The following is a 16,233-nucleotide window of genomic DNA, read 5'->3' as shown; positions in this document are numbered from 1 at the left end:
AGCCTACAGTGTTTACAGTGTCAGTTATTAAACCTCCTGGTCTACAGTCTACAGTGTTTACAGTATCAGTTATTAAACCTCCTGGTCTACAGTCTACAGTGTTTACAGTATCAGTTATTAAACCTCCTGGTCTACAGTCTACAGTGTTTACAGTATCAGTTATTAAACCCCCTGGTCTACAGCCTACAGTGTTTACAGTATCAGTTATTAAACCTCCTGGTCTACAGCCTACAGTGTTTACAGTATCAGTTATTAAACCTCCTGGTCTACAGTCTACAGTGTTTACAGTATCAGTTATTAAACCTCCTGGTCTACAGTCTACAGTGTTTACAGTATCAGTTATTAAACCTCCTGGTCTACAGCCTACAGTGTTTACAGTATCAGTTATTAAACCTCCTGGTCTACAGTCTACAGTGTTTACAGTATCAGTTATTAAACCTCCTGGTCTACAGCCTACAGTGTTTACAGTATCAGTTATTAAACCTCCTGGTCTACAGTCTACAGTGTTTACAGTATCAGTTATTAAACCCCCTGGTCTACAGCCTACAGTGTTTACAGTATCAGTTATTAAACCTCCTGGTCTACAGCCTACAGTGTTTACAGTATCAGTTATTAAACCTCCTGGTCTACAGCCTACAGTGTTTACAGTATCAGTTATTAAACCTCCTGGTCTACAGCCTACAGTGTTTACAGTATCAGTTATTAAACCCCCTGGTCTACAGCCTACAGTGTTTACAGTATCAGTTATTAAACCTCCTGGTCTACAGCCTACAGTGTTTACAGTATCAGTTATTAAACCTCCTGGTCTACAGTCTACAGTGTTTACAGTATCAGTTATTAAACCTCCTGGTCTACAGTCTACAGTGTTTACAGTATCAGTTATTAAACCCCCTGGTCTACAGCCTACAGTGTTTACAGTATCAGTTATTAAACCTCCTGGTCTACAGTCTACAGTGTTTACAGTATCAGTTATTAAACCTCCTGGTCTACAGCCTACAGTGTTTACAGTATCAGTTATTAAACCTCCTGGTCTACAGCCTACAGTGTTTACAGTATCAGTTATTAAACCCCCTGGTCTACAGCCTACAGTGTTTACAGTATCAGTTATTAAACCTCCTGGTCTACAGCCTACAGTGTTTACAGTATCAGTTATTAAACCTCCTGGTCTACAGCCTACAGTGTTTACAGTATCAGTTATTAAACCCCCTGGTCTACAGCCTACAGTGTTTACAGTATCAGTTATTAAACCTCCTGGTCTACAGCCTACAGTGTTTACAGTATCAGTTATTAAACCTCCTGGTCTACAGCCTACAGTGTTTACAGTATCAGTTATTAAACCTCCTGGTCTACAGTCTACAGTGTTTACAGTATCAGTTATTAAACCTCCTGGTCTACAGTCTACAGTGTTTACAGTATCAGTTATTAAACCTCCTGGTCTACAGCCTACAGTGTTTACAGTATCAGTTATTAAACCTCCTGGTCTACAGCCTACAGTGTTTACAGTATCAGTTATTAAACCTCCTGGTCTACAGCCTACAGTGTTTACAGTATCAGTTATTAAACCTCCTGGTCTACAGCCTACAGTGTTTACAGTATCAGTTATTAAACCTCCTGGTCTACAGTCTACAGTGTTTACAGTATCAGTTATTAAACCTCCTGGTCTACAGCCTACAGTGTTTACAGTATCAGTTATTAAACCTCCTGGTCTACAGTCTACAGTGTTTACAGTATCAGTTATTAAACCTCCTGGTCTACAGTCTACAGTGTTTACAGTATCAGTTATTAAACCTCCTGGTCTATAGCCTACCCAGTGTTTACAGTATCAGTTATTAAACCTCCTGGTCTACAGTCTACAGTGTTTACAGTATCAGTTATTAAACCTCCTGGTCTACAGTCTACAGTGTTTACAGTATCAGTTATTAAACCTCCTGGTCTACAGTCTACAGTGTTTACAGTATCAGTTATTAAACCTCCTGGTCTACAGTCTACAGTGTTTACAGTATCAGTTATTAAACCCCCTGGTCTACAGCCTACAGTGTTTACAGTATCAGTTATTAAACCTCCTGGTCTACAGTCTACAGTGTTTACAGTATCAGTTATTAAACCTCCTGGTCTACAGCCTACAGTGTTTACAGTATCAGTTATTAAACCTCCTGGTCTACAGCCTACAGTGTTTACAGTATCAGTTATTAAACCCCCTGGTCTACAGCCTACAGTGTTTACAGTATCAGTTATTAAACCTCCTGGTCTACAGCCTACAGTGTTTACAGTATCAGTTATTAAACCTCCTGGTCTACAGCCTACAGTGTTTACAGTATCAGTTATTAAACCCCCTGGTCTACAGCCTACAGTGTTTACAGTATCAGTTATTAAACCTCCTGGTCTACAGCCTACAGTGTTTACAGTATCAGTTATTAAACCTCCTGGTCTACAGCCTACAGTGTTTACAGTATCAGTTATTAAACCTCCTGGTCTACAGTCTACAGTGTTTACAGTATCAGTTATTAAACCTCCTGGTCTACAGTCTACAGTGTTTACAGTATCAGTTATTAAACCTCCTGGTCTACAGCCTACAGTGTTTACAGTATCAGTTATTAAACCTCCTGGTCTACAGCCTACAGTGTTTACAGTATCAGTTATTAAACCTCCTGGTCTACAGCCTACAGTGTTTACAGTATCAGTTATTAAACCTCCTGGTCTACAGCCTACAGTGTTTACAGTATCAGTTATTAAACCTCCTGGTCTACAGTCTACAGTGTTTACAGTATCAGTTATTAAACCTCCTGGTCTACAGCCTACAGTGTTTACAGTATCAGTTATTAAACCTCCTGGTCTACAGTCTACAGTGTTTACAGTATCAGTTATTAAACCTCCTGGTCTACAGTCTACAGTGTTTACAGTATCAGTTATTAAACCTCCTGGTCTATAGCCTACCCAGTGTTTACAGTATCAGTTATTAAACCTCCTGGTCTACAGTCTACAGTGTTTACAGTATCAGTTATTAAACCTCCTGGTCTACAGTCTACAGTGTTTACAGTATCAGTTATTAAACCTCCTGGTCTACAGTCTACAGTGTTTACAGTATCAGTTATTAAACCTCCTGGTCTACAGTCTACATTGTTTACAGTATCAGTTATTAAACCTCCTGGTCTACAGTCTACAGTGTTTACAGTATCAGTTATTAAACCTCCTGGTCTACAGCCTACAGTGTTTACAGTATCAGTTATTAAACCTCCTGGTCTACAGTCTACAGTGTTTACAGTATCAGTTATTAAACCTCCTGGTCTACAGTCTACAGTGTTTACAGTATCAGTTATTAAACCTCCTGGTCTATAGCCTACAGTGTTTACAGTATCAGTTATTAAACCTCCTGGTCTATAGCCTACAGTGTTTACAGTATCAGTTATTAAACCTCCTGGTCTACAGCCTACCAGTGTTTACAGTATCAGTTATTAAACCTCCTGGTCTATAGCCTACCCAGTGTTTACAGTATCAGTTATTAAACCTCCTGGTCTATAGCCTACCCAGTGTTTACAGTATCAGTTATTAAACCTCCTGGTCTACAGCCTACAGTGTTTACAGTATCAGTTATTAAACCTCCTGGTCTACAGTCTACAGTGTTTACAGTATCAGTTATTAAACCTCCTGGTCTACAGTCTACAGTGTTTACAGTATCAGTTATTAAACCTCCTGGTCTACAGTGTTTACAGTATCAGTTATTAAACCTCCTGGTCTACAGTCTACAGTGTTTACAGTATCAGTTATTAAACCTCCTGGTCTACAGTCTACAGTGTTTACAGTATCAGTTATTAAACCTCCTGGTCTACAGTCTACAGTGTTTACAGTATCAGTTATTAAACCTCCTGGTCTATAGCCTACAGTGTTTACAGTATCAGTTATTAAACCTCCTGGTCTACAGCCTACAGTGTTTACAGTATCAGTTATTAAACCTCCTGGTCTACAGTCTACAGTGTTTACAGTATCAGTTATTAAACCTCCTGGTCTACAGTCTACAGTGTTTACAGTATCAGTTATTAAACCTCCTGGTCTACAGTCTACAGTGTTTACAGTATCAGTTATTAAACCTCCTGGTCTACAGCCTACAGTGTTTACAGTATCAGTTATTAAACCTCCTGGTCTACAGTCTACAGTGTTTACAGTATCAGTTATTAAACCTCCTGGTCTACAGCCTACAGTGTTTACAGTATCAGTTATTAAACCTCCTGGTCTACAGTCTACAGTGTTTACAGTATCAGTTATTAAACCTCCTGGTCTACAGCCTACAGTGTTTACAGTATCAGTTATTAAACCTCCTGGTCTACAGTCTACAGTGTTTACAGTATCAGTTATTAAACCTCCTGGTCTACAGTCTACAGTGTTTACAGTATCAGTTATTAAACCTCCTGGTCTACAGCCTACAGTGTTTACAGTATCAGTTATTAAACCTCCTGGTCTACAGTCTACAGTGTTTACAGTATCAGTTATTAAACCTCCTGGTCTACAGTCTACAGTGTTTACAGTATCAGTTATTAAACCTCCTGGTCTATAGCCTACCCAGTGTTTACAGTATCAGTTATTAAACCTCCTGGTCTACAGTCTACAGTGTTTACAGTATCAGTTATTAAACCTCCTGGTCTACAGTCTACAGTGTTTACAGTATCAGTTATTAAACCTCCTGGTCTACAGTCTACAGTGTTTACAGTATCAGTTATTAAACCTCCTGGTCTACAGTCTACATTGTTTACAGTATCAGTTATTAAACCTCCTGGTCTACAGTCTACAGTGTTTACAGTATCAGTTATTAAACCTCCTGGTCTACAGCCTACAGTGTTTACAGTATCAGTTATTAAACCTCCTGGTCTACAGTCTACAGTGTTTACAGTATCAGTTATTAAACCTCCTGGTCTACAGTCTACAGTGTTTACAGTATCAGTTATTAAACCTCCTGGTCTATAGCCTACAGTGTTTACAGTATCAGTTATTAAACCTCCTGGTCTATAGCCTACAGTGTTTACAGTATCAGTTATTAAACCTCCTGGTCTACAGCCTACCCAGTGTTTACAGTATCAGTTATTAAACCTCCTGGTCTATAGCCTACCCAGTGTTTACAGTATCAGTTATTAAACCTCCTGGTCTATAGCCTACCAGTGTTTACAGTATCAGTTATTAAACCTCCTGGTCTACAGCCTACAGTGTTTACAGTATCAGTTATTAAACCTCCTGGTCTACAGTCTACAGTGTTTACAGTATCAGTTATTAAACCTCCTGGTCTACAGTCTACAGTGTTTACAGTATCAGTTATTAAACCTCCTGGTCTACAGTGTTTACAGTATCAGTTATTAAACCTCCTGGTCTACAGTCTACAGTGTTTACAGTATCAGTTATTAAACCTCCTGGTCTACAGTCTACAGTGTTTACAGTATCAGTTATTAAACCTCCTGGTCTACAGTCTACAGTGTTTACAGTATCAGTTATTAAACCTCCTGGTCTATAGCCTACAGTGTTTACAGTATCAGTTATTAAACCTCCTGGTCTACAGCCTACAGTGTTTACAGTATCAGTTATTAAACCTCCTGGTCTACAGTCTACAGTGTTTACAGTATCAGTTATTAAACCTCCTGGTCTACAGTCTACAGTGTTTACAGTATCAGTTATTAAACCTCCTGGTCTACAGTCTACAGTGTTTACAGTATCAGTTATTAAACCTCCTGGTCTACAGCCTACAGTGTTTACAGTATCAGTTATTAAACCTCCTGGTCTACAGTCTACAGTGTTTACAGTATCAGTTATTAAACCTCCTGGTCTACAGCCTACAGTGTTTACAGTATCAGTTATTAAACCTCCTGGTCTACAGTCTACAGTGTTTACAGTATCAGTTATTAAACCTCCTGGTCTACAGCCTACAGTGTTTACAGTATCAGTTATTAAACCTCCTGGTCTACAGTCTACAGTGTTTACAGTATCAGTTATTAAACCTCCTGGTCTACAGTCTACAGTGTTTACAGTATCAGTTATTAAACCTCCTGGTCTACAGTCTACAGTGTTTACAGTATCAGTTATTAAACCTCCTGGTCTACAGCCTACAGTGTTTACAGTATCAGTTATTAAACCTCCTGGTCTACAGTCTACAGTGTTTACAGTATCAGTTATTAAACCTCCTGGTCTACAGCCTACAGTGTTTACAGTATCAGTTATTAAACCTCCTGGTCTACAGTCTACAGTGTTTACAGTATCAGTTATTAAACCTCCTGGTCTACAGTCTACAGTGTTTACAGTATCAGTTATTAAACCTCCTGGTCTACAGTCTACAGTGTTTACAGTATCAGTTATTAAACCTCCTGGTCTACAGTCTACAGTGTTTACAGTATCAGTTATTAAACCTCCTGGTCTACAGTCTACAGTGTTTACAGTATCAGTTATTAAACCTCCTGGTCTACAGTCTACAGTGTTTACAGTATCAGTTATTAAACCTCCTGGTCTACAGTCTACAGTGTTTACAGTATCAGTTATTAAACCTCCTGGTCTACAGCCTACAGTGTTTACAGTATCAGTTATTAAACCTCCTGGTCTACAGCCTACAGTGTTTACAGTATCAGTTATTAAACCTCCTGGTCTACAGTCTACAGTGTTTACAGTATCAGTTATTAAACCTCCTGGTCTACAGTCTACAGTGTTTACAGTATCAGTTATTAAACCCCCTGGTCTACAGCCTACAGTGTTTACAGTATCAGTTATTAAACCTCCTGGTCTACAGTCTACAGTGTTTACAGTATCAGTTATTAAACCTCCTGGTCTACAGCCTACAGTGTTTACAGTATCAGTTATTAAACCTCCTGGTCTATAGCCTACCCAGTGTTTACAGTATCAGTTATTAAACCTCCTGGTCTACAGTCTACAGTGTTTACAGTATCAGTTATTAAACCTCCTGGTCTACAGCCTACAGTGTTTACAGTATCAGTTATTAAACCTCCTGGTCTACAGTCTACAGTGTTTACAGTATCAGTTATTAAACCTCCTGGTCTACAGTCTACAGTGTTTACAGTATCAGTTATTAAACCTCCTGGTCTACAGCCTACAGTGTTTACAGTATCAGTTATTAAACCTCCTGGTCTACAGTCTACAGTGTTTACAGTATCAGTTATTAAACCTCCTGGTCTACAGTCTACAGTGTTTACAGTATCAGTTATTAAACCTCCTGGTCTACAGTCTACAGTGTTTACAGTATCAGTTATTAAACCTCCTGGTCTACAGTCTACAGTGTTTACAGTATCAGTTATTAAACCTCCTGGTCTACAGCCTACAGTGTTTACAGTATCAGTTATTAAACCTCCTGGTCTACAGCCTACAGTGTTTACAGTATCAGTTATTAAACCTCCTGGTCTACAGCCTACAGTGTTTACAGTATCAGTTATTAAACCTCCTGGTCTACAGCCTACAGTGTTTACAGTATCAGTTATTAAACCTCCTGGTCTACAGTCTACAGTGTTTACAGTATCAGTTATTAAACCTCCTGGTCTACAGTCTACAGTGTTTACAGTATCAGTTATTAAACCTCCTGGTCTACAGCCTACAGTGTTTACAGTATCAGTTATTAAACCTCCTGGTCTACAGTCTACAGTGTTTACAGTATCAGTTATTAAACCTCCTGGTCTACAGCCTACAGTGTTTACAGTATCAGTTATTAAACCTCCTGGTCTACAGTCTACAGTGTTTACAGTATCAGTTATTAAACCCCCTGGTCTACAGTCTACAGTGTTTACAGTATCAGTTATTAAACCTCCTGGTCTACAGTCTACAGTGTTTACAGTATCAGTTATTAAACCTCCTGGTCTACAGCCTACAGTGTTTACAGTATCAGTTATTAAACCTCCTGGTCTACAGTGTTTACAGTATCAGTTATTAAAGCTCCTTACTGGATTCTCATGGGGAAAAAAACGACCTCAGGAATGCAAGGAATCCTGGGAGAAACATGGAACCCAAGCCCTGTTTATGGTGTGTGTGTGTGTGTGTGTGTGTGTGTGTGTGTGTGTGTGTGTGTGTGTGTGTGTGTGTGTGTGTGTGTGCGCGCGCGCGTGCGTGTGGTGTTTTTTTGTGAATGGACCCCAACACACACACATTGTAGTGTAATAATTGTAGAGGAGTATAAGTACAATACTCCCCTCTGACATGTAAGTAAAAGTATTGAAAATCATGTAAAACTAAAGTAAAACAATACATTCTAAATGTTACTAAATGCACTGAGTGACTTTACACCAGGGCTTGTTCAAAGTGGGTGACAAGGCAGTGGGGCACCCTGGGGTGCCGTGACGGACAGTGAGGCACCCTGGGGTGCTGTGACAAGCAGTGGGGCACTCTGGGGTTCTGTGATGGACAGTGGGGCACCCTGGGGTGCTGTGATGGACAGTGGGGCACCCTGGGGTGCTGTGATGGACAGTGAGGCACCCTGGGGTGCTGTGATGGACAGTGGGGCACCCTGGGGTGCTGTGATGGACAGTGAGGCACCCTGGGGTGCTGTGATGGACAGTGGGGCACCCTGGGGTGTTGTGATGGACAGTGAGGCACGGCACCCTGGGGTGTTGTGATGGACAGTGAGGCACCCTGGGGTGCTGTGATGGACAGTGGGGCACCCTGGGGTGTTGTGATGGACAGTGGGGCACCCTGGGGTGTTTTGATGGACAGTGAGGCACCCTGGGGTGCTGTGATGGACAGTGGGGCACCCTGGGGTGTTGTGATGGACAGTGGGGCACCCTGGGGTGTTGTGATGGACAGTGGGGCACCCTGGGGTGTTGTGATGGACAGTGAGGCACCCTGGGGTGTTGTGATGGACAGTGGGGCACCCTGGGTGCTGTGATGGACAGTGGGGCACCCTGGGGTGCTGTGATGGACAGTGGGGCACCCTGGGGTGTTGTGATGGACAGTGGGGCACCCTGGGGTGCTGTGATGGACAGTGGGGCACCCTGGGGTGTTGTGATGGACAGTGGGGCACCCTGGGGTGCTGTGACAAGCAGTGGGGCACCCTGGGGTGCTGTGATGGACAGTGAGGCACCCTGGGGTGCTGTGACGGACAGTGGGGCACCCTGGGGTGCTGTGACGGCAGTGGGGCACCCTGGGGTGCTGTGATGGACAGTGAGGCACCCTGGGGTGCTGTGATGGACAGTGAGGCACCCTGGGGTGCTGTGATGGACAGTGGGGCACCCTGGGGTGCTGTGATGGACAGTGAGGCACCCTGGGGTGTTGTGATGGACAGTGGGGCACCCTGGGGTGCTGTGATGGACAGTGAGGCACCCTGGGGTGTTGTGATGGACAGTGGGGCACCCTGGGGTGCTGTGACGGACAGTGGGGCACCCTGGGGTGCTGTGATGGACAGTGGGGCACCCTGGGGTGCTGTGATGGACAGTGAGGCACCCTGGGGTGCTGTGATGGACAGTGAGGCACCCTGGGGTGCTGTGACGGACAGTGAGGCACCCTGGGGTGCTGTGACGGCAGTGGGGCACCCTGGGGTGCTGTGATGGACAGTGGGGCACCCTGGGGTGCTGTGACGGACAGTGGGGCACCCTGGGGTGCTGTGACGGCAGTACAGGGATGCCACGAGATAATGTGATAATATTTGGAATTTATTTGGACACTTCAAATTACTTTAAAGTTATTTTAAGTTAGTTTAGCTGGGACCCCCCCCCCCCCCCCCCCCCCACCCTGACGAGCACTAAGAGTTGAGGCATTACATTTTGTATGTTCTTAATTTTTGCCTCTAATATTTGACAATTTGGTCAATGTTTAATTTGTCATTTTAGAGGTATTAAAAAGCCCTTAAATTGTCACTTTAGAAATGTGCAGATACCCTCGATACACTTAATTAAACTGTATGTTGGTTTGTTTACTGTTGAGAGAGAAAACAATGTTTCACATTAAGTTAATCATCTGGGGACCCCCCTGGGGGTCCTGACCCACAGGTTGAGAACCACTGAGAAGAAGTGTGGGAAGCTAGCATGGATTCTGACTTATTATTGTTGTCATGATGACAAAGACATGCTCAGTCTGTCTGGACTGGAGAGAGTTAGCAAGGGAAGAGACTTAATTCACACAAAAAACCCAAATGAAACTAATCCAGTCCCACACACACACAAGCACACACGCACGCGCACACGAGTGCAGGATCTATTCTAGAGATGATGCAGTGTAGAATCGATAGATGGATATTATCATCAACAGATAGAGCAGTGATCAATATAAACATTACTGTCTAGTAAACATGATAGACTAAAATGATGACATGTTTCCAGTCCTTACAAAGACCGATCATTCGACAGTCCAACTTTTACTACCGTGTCAACTCTGTGATGATGCAAAATGTCAACATGATCACACGATCCAAACACATGTACACTACAGTATGCTGTACATACTGTACATGTGTACATAAACATATGTAATGTTTTCACAAGAACAACAAACAGAAACAACAGATCAAGTCATCATCAAGTCAGTGACGATGCTTCGAACGCGTCCGATGTCTTGTTCTCACAAAGTCTTCAATCAACGCAGCGACAAAACAGCCACAATGTGTTCACATGATGAGAGCTACAATGTATCCTTTTCTGCTGTCAACAAGCAACAGTGTAGCCATGGTGGTTCTCAAAGTGCAGAGTAATAGACTATGGTTTTTTTTATGGGGGTCTAATGTCTGTAACTCTGACAGTGTACAAATGGAACCCTAACGGGTCCATTTGGTTCCATTTGTACACTGTCAGAGTTAGGAGTAATCCTTGAAACACTGGTGTCGCCTATACAGTGAAAGAACAGATGATGCCACAGTAAGCAGTTAAGGAGTCAGAGTTAGTTGTGTGTCAGTGAAGTCTCTTACCTTTGTGTTTGTCCATTTCTCTGGCACCGTTTGGTCCCAAAAACACTCACTCACACGCTTCCACTTTCTCCTCCGATCGCGTCTCCCTCAAAACGACCATTAAAAATACAATAAAATAAAATACAATCCAGATAGTGTGAGAACCAGCAGACAGCCTGCAGTGTGGGAGATGTTATAGTCCACTGTCTGTGCTCCCCTCCTCTTCTCTCCTCTCCTCTCTGCGTTCAACTGATTGTGAAGTTCTGAACTCTGACAGCCCCGATGCTGCTGTGTCTGGCTGGGTTGCCAGATGCAAGAGAAAATAAGTAGCCGGGTCTATGAAAACTAGCCTGCCAAGAGACAAAATCCTAGGAGTGAACATGTTTTAACTTCTGAAGCAAAGATTTTCCAGCGGGCACGGTGGCGCAGTTTTTAGCGCTTCGCCTCACAGCTAGAAGGTACTGGGTTCGATTCCCGCCGGGGGACGCTGGGGGTGCTGGCGGTGTGTTCCTCCCTCTGCGTCATCAGCGCCCACACCCTAGGTGGGGTCGGTGATGGGGCCTTTCTGTGTGGAGTTTGCATGTTCTCCCCGTGTCTCCTAGGGTTGATACCCTCACAAAAAACATGCAGTAATCCTGGTCTCTATAATGCCTCCCCCTGGCCTGTGTGTGTGTGTGTGTGTGTGTGTGTGTGTGTGTGTGTGTGTGTGTGTGTGTGTGTGTGTGTGTGTGTGTGTGTGTGTGTGTGTGTGTGTGTGTGTGTGTGTGTGTGTGTGTGTGTGTGTGTGTGGGGTCTTCAGCGCCTCCTGTCTTCAGAACTAATTAACAAAACATGACACATCTTTTTGTCTCCACACTCAAAGCTTCCAATAAGCATGTTTTTAGGGTCTCACAGCATATCTCCAAATAGCTACACATGGATCTCCATATATGGGTCCCAGGGGTCTCCATATATGGGTAACTGGTCAGACATACATCACTGGCCAGATGGAGGAAGGAACCAACATGCTGCACAGACAGGGACGGACTGGGACTAACATTCAGCCCTGGCATCTTGGCCAGACCCGCCCCCACAACCAGCGTGCGCAGATACTCGTCGACTCGTCGGGTCGAGGGCGGCACATATAAATACTAAGGCTGGGACTTTAACTGATTAATTGCGATTAATTAATTACAGAAAATTAACGCGATTAAAAAAATTAACTCATTTTAATCGCACTTAGTTTTTGCACCACAGAACCTTCAGTTTCGGGCATACTGATCATAGCGATGCACCAACCAAGAAGAGACAACAAACGCAAAGGGAGAAGTAGCCGATCAGAGCGCTTTACTTGGCCCAGTGGATGCGAAATTTAGATTTAAAAAACTCACTTCACTCGTACAACAAAATGTGTTTTACTTGAAAAGAAATGCTTCTCAGGTCAAATATCGATGTGCGATTAAAATGTGATTAATTGCGATTAATTAATCACAGAGCCTGTAATTAATTAGATTAACATTTTTAATCGCAACGCCAGCCCTAATAAATACACAAGCTTTTAATACCACAACTTTTACCGACAACATAAATGATAACTACACAACTACACAATCCATAAATTGTATAAGTTAGTGTACAGTTCTCACCACCAACAAGCGGAGTATGAACATGATTAGTGCCAAAATGTGTCAGAACTTTGGCTAATTTTGATTGATATGTTTTACTGATATTTTTACCAACATTTTTACAGATTTATTTTCTTTTGTGGGGCACCAGCCCCCCCGGCCCCCACAGAATCAAGAAGTTATATCCTATCTCAGTAATCGGTTATGTGAAAGTCCTATGATGTCTACTATGACATCTGACATCATACCCTTTTATGCCCATACATGGAGATCCCTGTCTGTAGAACCAGCCACACAGATATGGGCTGTCTTGACCATATATGGATTCTGTTAGTGTGGTATGAGGCCGACGTGACCTGCCATATATGAGCATTCCCATATGAAGTCCTGTTAGATATGGGCTTAATATTGATGACATCAGGGAACTCCATACATGGGCATAAAAGGGATTCTGTTAGTGTGACATCACAGTGAAGCCAGAGCGTGAAGTCAGAGCAAAGGTCTACACCAGGGGTTCCAAAACCTCTCAGCTCCAGACCCAAAAGAGAGATTAGACGTTTGCCCCCCTAGGACCCAAACCAGTGTAAACAGCAGATCTACAAGCTCACAATGTGGCGCTTCGCACCGCGTTAAGAGAACATGTATGGTCACTGAGGCTATAGGCGAGTGCTACGATCTGTTTTTTCTTTATTCCACAGTTTGGGGGCCAGGAGGGAGAAGAGTCTGGACCAGTGGAGCGTTGTCCTGGGGGGGCCAGGAGGGAGAAGAGTCTGGGACCAGTGGAGCGTTGTCCTGGGGGGGCCAGGAGGGAGAAGAGTCTGGGACCAGTGGAGCGTTGTCCTGGGGGGGCCAGGAGGGAGAAGAGTCTGGACCAGTGGAGCGTTGTCCTGGGGGGGCCAGGAGGGAGAAGAGTCTGGGACCAGTGGAGCGTTGTCCTGGGGGGGCCAGGAGGGAGAAGAGTCTGGACCAGTGGAGCGTTGTCCTGGGGGGGCCAGGAGGGAGAAGAGTCTGGACCAGTGGAGCGTTGTCCTGGGGGGGCCAGGAGGGAGAAGAGTCTGGGACCAGTGGAGCGTTGTCCTGGGGGGGCCAGGAGGGAGAAGAGTCTGGACCAGTGGAGCGTTGTCCTGGGGGGGCCAGGAGGGAGAAGAGTCTGGACCAGTGGAGCGTTGTCCTGGGGGGGCCAGGAGGGAGAAGAGTCTGGGACCAGTGGAGCGTTGTCCTGGGGGGGCCAGGAGGGAGAAGAGTCTGGACCAGTGGAGCGTTGTCCTGGGGGGGCCAGGAGGGAGAAGAGTCTGGGACCAGTGGAGCGTTGTCCTGGGGGGGCCAGGAGGGAGAAGAGTCTGGGACCAGTGGAGCGTTGTCCTGGGGGGGCCAGGAGGGAGAAGAGTCTGGGACCAGTGGAGCGTTGTCCTGGGGGGGCCAGGAGGGAGAAGAGTCTGGACCAGTGGAGCGTTGTCCTGGGGGGGCCAGGAGGGAGAAGAGTCTGGGACCAGTGGAGCGTTGTCCTGGGGGGGCCAGGAGGGAGAAGAGTCTGGACCAGTGGAGCGTTGTCCTGGGGGGGCCAGGAGGGAGAAGAGTCTGGACCAGTGGAGCGTTGTCCTGGGGGGGCCAGGAGGGAGAAGAGTCTGGGACCAGTGGAGCGTTGTCCTGGGGGGGCCAGGAGGGAGAAGAGTCTGGGACCAGTGGAGCGTTGTCCTGGGGGATGGAGACATGCATTCAGGGTGGTCCTCTCTCTCTCTCTCTCTCTCTCTCTCTCTCTCTCTCTCTCTCTCTCTCTCTCTCTTCTGTCTGTCTGTCTGTCTGTCTGTCTGTCTGTCTGTCTGTCTGTCTGTCTGTCTGTCTGTCTGTCTGTCTGGCTGGCTGCAGAGGCATCTATATATGTCTCCAACATACTTGTCTTTGTGCGTGCGTGTCCCTGTATGTGTGTGTGTGTGTGTGTGTGTGTGTGTGTGTGTGTGTGTGTGTGTGTGTGTGTGTGTGTGTGTGTGTGTGTGCGTGCGTGCGTGCGTGCGTGCGTGCGCGCGCGCGCGCGCGCGCGCGTGCGTGTGTGTGTGTGCGTGCGTGTGTTTAATGTCTTCTCTTAATACTGTGGTTATTCATGGTTCTCTGCAGAATGGTCTGAAACTGATTACAATCTGGAGGAGATGACAGAGAATAGAGACATCTGTACAGATTTGATGTGATGCTACTCTTCCTGGGGTCTCAACACATATTGTCAACAACAACAACAACAACAACAACAACAACAACAACTTATTTCACATAAATACATCCTTACCATTCATACAACACACAACAGTACAACACAAAACAACTCATAACCTGTCCAATACATTTACATTCAATAGAGTTATGAACCTGGCCTATAGGGTGGCGGGGAACACAACAATAAACAAGGGGGGGTGTTCGTTCACAACAGGCTGTTTAGTTTCCACCCAACGCGGAAACCACTATAGAAGCGGCGACGCTTTGATTTGGTTCCCCCCGTTTGTTTCCCCAATCCTTATTAAAATGCCCCAGTAGCCTAGTGTAGTCTTGCCAGTCGCTAACAGTTGGACTAAAAGATGCATATACCAAACAAACTTTTCAAAAGCAAAACTACTCCGCATCAAGGAGTTTATTAGGTAGGACCTAAAAGTATGTCCTTGAGCGCAGGGGAATCATTTTGGGTTAAAACTGAATCCGGTTTGATCTTTCCGGCCAAATTGTAGTCCTTTGAGGACTACAACATGACGTGTTGTGGTTTCCGCTCCAGACCGGTTACAACCCTGAACAGTGAAGTGATACCAGACTACCCTGGGGAAGCAGGCTGTTAAAGGACAGGTACCAGGCCCAGGTGTAAGCCAATCAGAGTTAAGGATCACTTACTGCTCCCCAAGCCTAAGGGAAGGAATTAACACAAAGCAAAAACCCAAACCATAACCAAGGAGTGACACATTATCATAATAATAATCACCCTACAGGAAACCGTCACAATAGGGACATACAGGCTGACTCAACCATTTAACCTAGGGTAGATACCTGTAGATAGATAGATAGATAGATAGGTAGGTAGGTAGGTAGGTAGGTAGGTAGGTAGGTAGGTAGGTAGGTAGGTAGGTAGATAGATAGATAGATAGATAGATAGATAGATAGATAGATAGATAGATAGATTTAGGTAGATTTCTACTCAGTTTGGGTCTCATAGGAGAGCTGTGGGTGGGTCAAATCCTTCTACCGGTGACATCATTAATGGGAAATGCAAGCTAATAGAAACTGCAGGCTTTCTATTCCTGAAAAAGTTGCAATGTTAAAAGTGGAAGCCATTGTTCTCGTGATAATAAAAATCTAAATATTTTTTTTCAAAGATATTATTATTATTTTTTTTGTCAAACGATGATGTCACCGGTAGGAAGGATTTGACAGCTCTCCTATGAGACCCAGACTTTTTTGCTATTTTATTATGAACATTAGTGAGGACCTATTATATGAAGACAGGTTGAAAAGTGGTGAACTACTCCTTTAAGCACAACTTATCAATACATGCATGCATGAACGTTCCAGGATGGGTGTGCGAGTGCACAGTGCAGCGGAGCCGGAGTTTGGCTGTCCACAGACAGACGGATGGACGGACAGAGGGACAGACGGATGGACGGACGGACAGACGGATGGACGGACGGACAGACGGATGGACGGACAGAGGGACAGACGGATGGACGGACGGACAGACGGATGGACGGACAGAGGGACAGACGGATGGACGGACAGAGGGACAGACGGATGGACGGACAGACAGACGGATGGACGGAC

General features: G+C 44.6%; 1 protein-coding gene across 1 annotated transcript in view; it reads right to left on the bottom strand.

The window, feature by feature from the left end:
- afap1l2 (actin filament associated protein 1-like 2) overlaps positions 1–11,024 on the bottom strand; it is a 129,190-nt gene extending 118,166 nt beyond the window's left edge. Inside the window, exon 1 of the mRNA XM_080746874.1 lies at positions 10,862–11,024. Coding sequence (XP_080603000.1) covers positions 10,862–10,877 — 16 coding nt within the window. The 5' untranslated portion in view covers positions 10,878–11,024. The remainder of the gene's footprint in view (positions 1–10,861) is intronic.
- Between the last annotated feature and the right edge of the window lie 5,209 nt (positions 11,025–16,233).

This window comes from Nannobrachium achirus (assembly GCF_963921795.1).
Source record: "Nannobrachium achirus genome assembly, chromosome: 18".
Taxonomy (NCBI): Eukaryota; Metazoa; Chordata; class Actinopteri; order Myctophiformes; family Myctophidae; genus Nannobrachium; species Nannobrachium achirus.
The sequence above is the reverse complement of the archived record's forward strand: the minus strand, read 5'-3'. Positions and strand labels throughout refer to the sequence as shown.